The sequence below is a fragment of the Lolium perenne genome, chromosome 6, assembly GCF_019359855.2.
Source record: "Lolium perenne isolate Kyuss_39 chromosome 6, Kyuss_2.0, whole genome shotgun sequence".
In the NCBI taxonomy this organism is placed as follows: Eukaryota; Viridiplantae; Streptophyta; class Magnoliopsida; order Poales; family Poaceae; genus Lolium; species Lolium perenne.
Window position 1 is genome coordinate 135,060,095 of NC_067249.2, and position 9,388 is coordinate 135,069,482.

At 41.9% G+C, this 9,388-nt stretch overlaps 1 protein-coding gene across 1 annotated transcript; it reads right to left on the reverse strand.

Annotated features, from left to right (window-relative positions):
* Positions 1 to 1,008: 1,008 nt before the first annotated feature.
* Positions 1,009 to 8,677, reverse strand: LOC127334450 (MLO-like protein 1). Its single transcript, XM_051360903.2, has 13 exons — positions 8,453 to 8,677; positions 8,058 to 8,336; positions 3,393 to 3,509; positions 3,239 to 3,290; positions 3,027 to 3,118; positions 2,846 to 2,920; positions 2,659 to 2,747; positions 2,523 to 2,572; positions 2,337 to 2,377; positions 1,945 to 2,154; positions 1,713 to 1,780; positions 1,576 to 1,636; positions 1,009 to 1,362 (listed from the first exon to the last, which is right to left on the reverse strand). Exons 1-13 carry the CDS (start codon positions 8,576 to 8,578, stop codon positions 1,162 to 1,164), a joined length of 1,461 nt encoding a protein of 486 aa, XP_051216863.1. The 5' UTR covers positions 8,579 to 8,677; the 3' UTR covers positions 1,009 to 1,161.
* Between the last annotated feature and the right edge of the window lie 711 nt (positions 8,678 to 9,388).

A 9,388-nucleotide genomic window follows, 5' to 3' on the forward strand; every position in this document is an offset into this window, starting at 1 on the left:
TGCTCAAACACCGTCGTCGCCCGATCAAAAATCTTTGGTTTTCACCCTGAAAATTGTCCCCGCTCTCAAAACAATGCCTCCACCAAGGCCATTGCCAGACACAACCAGTTAAGGCCAGACCTTAGGTTTTTACGAGTGTAAAGCCTACTGTTTGTGATCCTCCATGCATTACTCGTTCGATTGCACATAACTAGGACGTGGTAGTGTTCATGGTATCTCGGGTCTATGTTTCTTGCTACCAGATGTTGCAAGCAAGAAGTAGGTATTTGTGTAGAGATCAAGGTATGGAGGACGCCACACCTTGCCATATTGGCTCCTAAGCCACCGAGTTCCATTTTGTTCTCTATAACTATTGTACTCATAATAAAAAAAATCACTTATCTGCTTGCTTAAAATTTCTAGTAAGTTACTGTCTCGTGCAGTTGAAAGTGATGCCTCGGCTGTAAAAGACAAACTACTAATTAGTCTGGTGCCATTATGTCAAATGTAAATTTAGGTCAAATAATTTCCAACAAAGACACTTTTGATCTTCTACACTTTGGGTATCAGGCGTATATATGAAGGACTTGGTGGCCCATGCAGGAGAATGAACTCAAGCTACAAGCAACACAATAGAGATGCAGCCCTAACATATTGAGGAGCATCGTTTCCATCTAGCTTACATCTTATCTCGATTAGATCCACTATAACATGTAATCTTCGAGATAATATAGTGAACAAGGCGTGGGTATGGCTTTTTACCCACCACGAGGCCCTGAGCATTGGTACATCACATCTTTTTTTCCCTTCCATACCTCCAAAGTGTGATGATAGTGTCCCATTGTTGCCTACCATGACACAAAAATCGTATATATACCCATCATGCAAGGATTTTGTGACTGGCAGATCGTCAACAATATAGCTTGAAAAATAAGTTGAAAATGGGTGTGTGATCACACTTGGAGGGAAATAACATCAGTTATAATAAACATCAAAATTATGTGGATTCTTCTACTTTTGTAAGCATACAATTTAATTTAATTTGATTCCATATCGAGTGAGCACATCAAGAGCCAGCGCTACCAAAGGATAACTTTTGCAATAGTAGTTTGCAGAAGAGAAATAACTGTACAATTTACCAAATGGTACTCTAGAACCCTTTGCATCGACAAATGTATAAAATTATACTAGCCTAGTAGTCCCTTGCTCCACCAATGAGGTGTCCCGTGTATTTTGCAGTTGAATTTCTCCACTATTTGCCTCAATAGTTGGTGAATTTGTTGCATATACAGTTGTTCTGCGTCTCCTAGCCTTTTCAGCCCAGGCGGCAAGGCCTTCGGTCACATTGTCATCAAATACAGATTTCTTGAATGAATTTCCCATCTTCAATAATAAGGAGATGAAATTAGAATACAATTTTACATTAACATGTAGTAGTTAGACCATGTTAATAGGTATCTATATTGTGGCATTAGATTGCAAAAACGAACTTTGTATTGCTCAAGTGTTAGCTATTTATAAGTAAAATTAAAGTGAGTTCTAATGAAATCCCAACAAAAAGGCTAATATATTATCCCTTTCTCTAGATGAACTCACATGAGAGACGATGGCGTAAAGCGGTAGGGTGATGTATCCACAGAGAAGCTGGCTAAGGACACTAAAAGAAGAAGAGCAATGATTACATTCTCAAGATGTGTTAATATGACATTGCAGTGTAGTGATTTTTCTTGTACCTTATGACAACTCGAGTAATAGCGTATGCTTGGTTTCCCATGATGCACGATTTGAAGCCATACGTTACCTGCAAGGTTCATGATTGTGCGAGTTAGCTCTACTTGTACTTATTATATTATGATTTGGGACTATCAACTATGGAACATATAGTCCATACAAGTGCATCATTAATACGATAGATGAACTAGAAGTCAATTTGGGCTGACGATCGACCAAGTAACTTGTTCTTACCAAGAGCCAAAAGAAAAATGCAATTTCAAATGCATTTTGGAATAGGACGATGTGGATCAACAAGAGGACTAGTTTAGGCCGACGGAACCAAAAGAAATCATCTGAAGGTGATACTACTAAATTCCCTCGGACCGCAGTGTGCTTTTGCGCAACCTCATAAGCCAATTCTGTGATAATGTGCTCCATCTTACTTCCTACCACAAGTAGCATCTGCCAAACAAATATGTATAAATTCATGTTATGATTGATTTTGGCAACTTTTCAGGGCCATCAAATTATGCAGAAGTCTCGTCTCACATAAAAGTATAAATTAAAGCTCTGAAACATGCATATATATGGAGTAAATTTTTTCTTCATAATTTTTTTTCTTGATGTATATCATGGTTACTTACGATGAATGGAACCAACGATATCCAAATGTAGACATACCATCCTACAATAACAACAACAAAAGTGTGAAGTTATGTTTCACATAAAGCAACAAATACTACCCTAGTGGACTACCCAAACACATAAGTATATAGAAAGAACTTGATCATGTTGGTGGGTTATAACGTAAGACTGCTAGTGATACATACCTTGAACATTCAACAATAAGAATATCATAAGCATAGCCCAAAGGTACCAGCTGCATTAGAAAGACATGAACGCTAGTTAGCAATCTTCTGTATTGATAAATGCCATGCATTTGTAATAGTAGAATTGATTATTTACCTGATACCAACGACTTTTTTGAAATCAACCTCCAATGCTCTAATCATGTAATTGTAAAACTTGAACTTTGGGTTTCCACTACAGTGTTTCTGTGAACACGGGGAAGAAGTACATATCAATTTCTTCCACTAAAATGGCATACACGAAAGCATGCATATAAGTGACCTGTGTTTGTAACAATGATTACCATGATGAAACCAAGTCGCATTACTGTGTAGTCCTCCTCGGTGACGGATCCATAGAATTGTTTGAAGAAGGAGCGCTAAGATGATGATGAATTTATCTTATTTCCCAATTACAGTCAAGAAAAAAGATGCAAAATGGATTTTGTAGGGACAATTAAAACACAGAATAGAAAAAAAAAGTACCATCCAGCCAACTGTCCTCCACCGTTTTCTATGACCTCTAAAGTGGTCTTGAATAAATTTGAATTCTTGAACATGCTTGATCATTTGAGAGGCTGCAGCAAGTTACGGCCCAGCATTCATAAGCAGAAAAAATATGACATATAACTTCATCTTGAGGAAAAGCTGTGAACTCATCACACTAAATTAAACCGAGAAGTGTGTATGTATCTTACCGTCAGCATCGTTTTCTTGGATTTTGGTCTCCCAATGTCGCCAATTTCTCGTCTAGAATGACAGGTAAATTAACAACATTTTTAGGAAAAGTAGAATAGATTAATTACTTGTTAGTACTAGAAACGAACATCTAGTTTGAGCTTTGGTTGGTACCTGCGCCATTCCCAGAAGAACAGTAATGGCACTAAGAACGAAATGAGTGACCGCCAGAACGAAGATAAATATGTGTAGCTGGTGAATAGCTTCAGCCGAGAGTAATGGAACCTTGCCCTAATTGCCAAATGGCACCAAACGAATCGGTAGATAAGAATACAGTTGAAAGGACACAGAAAACAAAAGGTGCAGGTAGCAAAGACCAAAGTATAGTTCCGTTCTGTCCAAGGACATGTAATAAAGTAGGCCATGAATTAGCAGCTATGGGTGGAGTCAGTACCAGGCGATGTATATGCAAGCGAGTACCAGACGATGTATATGCCAAACTCCAGGGTCACCGGTTTCAAAATCGGCGTCGATGTCTTCAGCTGCCTAGGCGAATGGGCTAGTCGTCGCTGCGCGGGCAGCAGAGTCTACTCCCTCGCGTGAGCAGCAAGTAGCGCGGGCGGCCGATGCCTCGCCGGTGCTTCACGCGCTGCTGACGCCCAGTCTGGACCGGCCCAAGGCCCTGTCGGGCAACACTGCTGGGCCATAGGTGGCGGGTCGGTTGGCTCCTGTGCGCGAGGCGGGGCAGGGTGCGTCGCCTATGGCGTCACCACCGTGCTCTGGTGGTGGGCCGGATTTCGGGTCAGCTGGGGACGGAATTGGCATCTGCGTCTTCAGGTCAGGGTAAGGAGGGGTCGTCACCGCCATCACCCTCTCCTTCGCCTCGGTAGTCGACGCCTTCAGTTCGAACGGAGGGGGTGCCTCCGTCTCGTCCTCCGCCTTCACGCCCTCTCCCTACTCCAATGCTGGAGGTTAGGCGGAGTGGGCGGCATACAGTGGCCGAGGATGGGTGGGGTTTCACGGAGGAGGATATGATGCAGAAGGCGATGCGTCGTAAAGCCTCCAAGAACCTCGACTCAGATGTTATGTCTAGCTCCTCCACTTCTTTAACTACTTTCTCAGATTCTAAAATTTCGCCTAATTTGACTAGAGTAGGGATTTCTTTGGGTCGCTGTCCTGAGGATATTTTAGTTTCGGCTAATATCTTGAGGCATTTGGAACATGAACGTATATCGCTTGTTCCAAAAGCTTCGACTGGGCTTGAAACACCTATTTTAGAGGAGGAGGATGGTGATGTCATCTCAGATGGTCACCTTCTTTCGGTTCAAATAGGTAGTATTTTAGAGGTGGACTTGAAACAATCGAGGCTTGGTTCATTTTTTGATCTCAAAGCTTCTCGACATAATTCCAAGTCTTCAGCTTAAAAAAAATGAAAAGACGCAAGGGTGGAAAACTACAAAATCTAAAATAGTTTTCAGATGAATGGCATGCTTAGAAATAACAGAGGTCTTGTGACTTGGCTAAATATTCTCGTATTACTGATTGTTGTAAGGACTATAATTTAGATTTTGTAGCTATTTCTGGGACGGGTAGACGAGATTACTCTCAAAGCCTTCTAAACCGGTTATACCGGAGGTTTAGACTTTGAGTGGTTTGCTCGGCCTCCTCGTGGTAGTCCGGCGGCTTGCTTTTCGGAGTTCGATCGGATACCATGGAAGTCTTGGCTAGTTCTGATGGCGAGTACCATATTAAACACACTATTTGGAACAGAATTGATGGTTTCATTTGGAGTCTGGTCGCCATTTATGGAGCATCTCAGGACGAGTTTAAGGACGACTTTTTGCGTGAATTGGTTAATCTTGCAAAGGATAATCCACATCCAATTTTTATTGGGAGAATGTTAATTTGCTGAGATTCCAACACGAGAAAAGTAAGGACCATTTTAATAGTCATTGGTCTTTCTTGTTTAATGATGTCATTGCCAATCTAGACTTGAGAGAGGTTTCGATGGTTGGTCGACAGTTTACATGGGCCAACAGTTTACCTGATCCAAAATACGAAAAACTAGACCGTGTATTGATGGACACTGACTGGGAAGGTAAATACCCGTTGGTGTCTGTACGCGCTCTGGAACGTATTGAAAGACTATCTGATCATGCTCCCATACTTTTGACTACTGCAAATCCTAGACCTCTGTGTAAGCATCCTTTCAAGTTTGAACTTGGATGGCTACAGCGGGATGAAGATATGGTCAAGAATGTGTGGGAAAGACCGGTCTCTGGTAATACCTCCATATTAAGGTGGAATAATAAGATGCGTGCCTTATGCAAACACCTTTCTAGTTGAGCTAGCCATACAACCGATATTCTTAAAAAAGAGAAGCTTCGCTTATCAGCCGTCATTGATGAGTTGGAGGCTTGCGCTGAAGTAAGACCACTATCAAGTCGGGAGATTGATTTAAATGCCAGTACAATGCTCAATTAGCGAGGAGGGGTTGAAATGGTATCAACGTTCAAAGGCTCAATTTATCTTGGAAGGATATTCGCATACGAGATATTTTCATGGGATTGCCAATGGCCATCACAGGAAAAAACTTATATAATCTCTGGTATAGGATGACAGGTTGATTGAAGTCCATGAGAAGCTCAAATCGTATATTAGAAATTATAATAAAGGTCTATTTGGATCTCCTGAGGAGAGTTCTTTCTCTCTCGATAAGACTCAATTGGCCGACATACCCCAGGTGTCCATTGTGGAAAATAATTTATTGACAGCTCCTTACTCCGAGGAGGAAGTCAATAAAGCTATTTTCCAAATGAAACACAACAAAACCCACCGGATGTTTCCCACCATAGTTTTATCAGACCTTTTGGGAAACTATCAAGGTGGACCTTCTACAGATGTTTGGTGTTTTACACGCTGGACAGTTAGAATTATTTCATCTAAATTTCGGTGAGGTTATCTTGTTACCAAAGGTTAATGAGGCATAAACGATTAATATAGACCTATCTGTCTCTTAAGTGTTAGTTTCAAGATTTTCACGAAAATGACCACCATTAGACTTAATACAGTGGCCAATCATGTGGTGCAGCTGTCACGGACCACCTTCATGCATGGACGCAATATCCTGGATGGGGTAGTCATTTTGCATGAAGCTGTGCACGAGTTGCACACTAACAAGTTGAATAGGGGTAATTTCAAAATTAGATTTTCAGAAGGCTTATGATAAAGTTAAATGGTCTTTTCTTCAGCCGACACCGAGTGGTGTTCTTTGATCAATGATTTTGTGTCTGGTGGTAGTGTTGCGATCCGTGTCAATGATGACACGTCGGTACTTTCAGACAAGAAAAGGTTTACGCCAAGTCAACCCATTATCACCATTGTTATTAAACATTGTTCCTGATATGCTTGCCATTTTGATCGAATGCGCAAAGTATGATGGTCAGATTCAAGGAGTGATTCCACATCTTGTTGATGGTGGTTTATCAATCCTTCAATACGCCGATAATACAATTTTATTTATGGAACATGACCTTAAAAAAGCTCGAAATCTCAAGTTAACCTTGGCAGCTTTTGAGCAATTGTCGGGTCTTAAAATCAACTTCCATAAAAGTGAATTGATCGTCGGTGAAGCTCAAGATGCAGCAGCCTCCTAAGCGGAGCTGTTTGGATGTGAGCAAGGCCAGTTTCCTATTCGATATTTGGGATTCCGATTCATTATCGGTGATTAACAATTGCTGAATGAAAATTGGTGGATGAAAGACTAAAGAAACATCTTAGTAGCTGGAAAGGTAAATTGTTGTACCTAGGATGAAGACTGGTGCTCATTAACTCAGTACTCACTAATATGGTAATGTATATGATATCCTTCTTTCTATTGCCAAAAGGTGTATCACACAAGATCAATTATTATTAATCTAGATTCTTTTGGCAAGGGGACAGTGAGAAAAGGAAATGTCGACCGGTTAAATGGAGTGTGGTGTGTCGTTCCAAAGATTAGGGTGGTCTGGTTGTTCATGACCTTGAGGTAAAAAACTCAGCGTTACTAGGTAAATGGCTTTTTAAGCTGCTTACCAAAGATGGGGTATGGCAAACTCTCCTTAAGCGAAAGTACATCGGAGAGAAAACGCTATCCCAAATCCTTCGAAAATCTAGGCATTCACATTTTTGGGCCGGCTTTATGGCTATGAAGAAGTTTTCTTCTAATATGGTACTTTTTCGATAAAAGATGGATCACATATACGTTTCTTGGAGGATTCATGGTTAGGGAATGGTCCTCTCCGAAAACAATATCTAGCGTTGTATAGTATTGTGGGTTGCAAAAGTGATACCGTTGGTCTTAGGCTAGCTGCATGGAATGACCCACTTTAACGTTTGGAATCCATTCAACTTTCGCAAGGTCAAAATAAATTTCGTTGGAACTTACATCCCAATGGGATGTTTTCTATACGGTCGCTATATAATGCGATTATCCAATCTGATATACCAGTTGATAATAACAAGAAAATATGGAAGATGAAAATACCACTCAAAACAAACATTTTTGGCTGATATTTGCGTCATGAGGTAATCAAAAACCAAACATTATCTTGTTAAGCGTAATTGGTATGGAAGTAGTATGTGTGTTTTCTGTCACTAGAATGAGACGATAAACCACTTGTTATTTCAATACCGTTTTGGCAGATCTATATGACCAGTCATCCAAGTAGCTTCTAAACTGTATCTTCCGACTAGTATCGCTAATATCTTTATATAATAATTGGTTTCATGGTATTGATCTTAAATTTAGAACGCTGATTAGGGTGGAAGCGCTTGCTGTTATATGGTCGCTACCGGTACCTTTTCCATGCAGTAGCCTTCGGAGTCGCCGCCTCCTCCAGCCAGGAGCCGCCTCGCCCCCGCGAATACGGCGTCGCCGAGGTGCTCGGTCTTGCGCGACGCGCGCGGCGGCGGCTTGCAGGGCAGTAGGTGGCGCATGATGTCCGGGTTTACGCACCACCTCCCCATGGGGCCCTGCAGCACGTTGAGCAGCAGGGAGATGAACCCCAGCAGCATCAGCTCCTCCTTCACCTTGAGCAGGGCCTCGTACAGTGGCTTCTTTCGGCTCCTCATCAGCCTCTGCGTGCGAATCAACAGTCAGCTGGTGATCGGCCGAATGGACGACAGATGAAGCTAGCTGCAGCTCCATGGCCAGGTGTCCCATTGCTGCAGGACGGAAGTACTGACGCATGTACCTTGCCTAGGCGATGGAGCAATCGCTCGAAGATCAGGGAGATGATGACGATGATGGAGCAGACGGCGGCGACGATCCATGTCGGAGTGAACTCCAGCGGCCTTGCTTTCCCTCCTCCCCCGGCCATGGCGGCACAAGGGTCAAGATCACACCTCTATCCTTTTAGTTATTCGTCAACTGAGTCAACAGGGGCCGGCGTACATCCGAATGAAATGGCAAGCAGCTGTTCCTGAATCTTGATTGACTTATATAAGGCGAATTAACTGACATGGTCCTCAACAAACATAGAGGTCTTATTTTTCTGCTGATAATAGTCTTACGGATTGACTTGGCACGCTAACCTAGACATAGAAAAAAGGACTCAGCAATAACCCGTTAGCTTCCTGGATAGTTCCACTGGCATGCCATGTGAGTCCATACTACTATCCCTCAACTGGAAACCTGGAATTCATATAGTAGCCCAGTTTGGGATGATTGGTATGATGCCCATGTATGATCCCAACCTTTGTATTACTTCCAAATTTGGTAACTTTGATTTGATTTGATCTTTGTTTGGTTAGTTTGTTGCCAAAAAAATGTGGTGCCATAATATGCGGGTTCGTGTAGGTTGCATGCATGAATGTTTACCTTTTGCTGTCACAACCTGTCATAGTGTCATCGAACTGGTTGCACCCTTACTGAAAAACAGTGGTGCCCGGCCATTGTCCGTATGGGCAAAAGGTTGCTGCCAAATTTTGGTAAGGTTCCACGTTCAATTGTTCACTGATACCTAACCTTAGCAAAACTTGGCCGATTCAACAGACAAGCAAATTGGTGACCAAACAATCTTATATACTCCAACAGTCCAACTAGCTAGCCCAGGTGCTACTGGTGAAAAGCAGATCTCGTCGAATGATGTGAACTAGATATTTTTGAAGTTCCTTAAAATAATATTTCA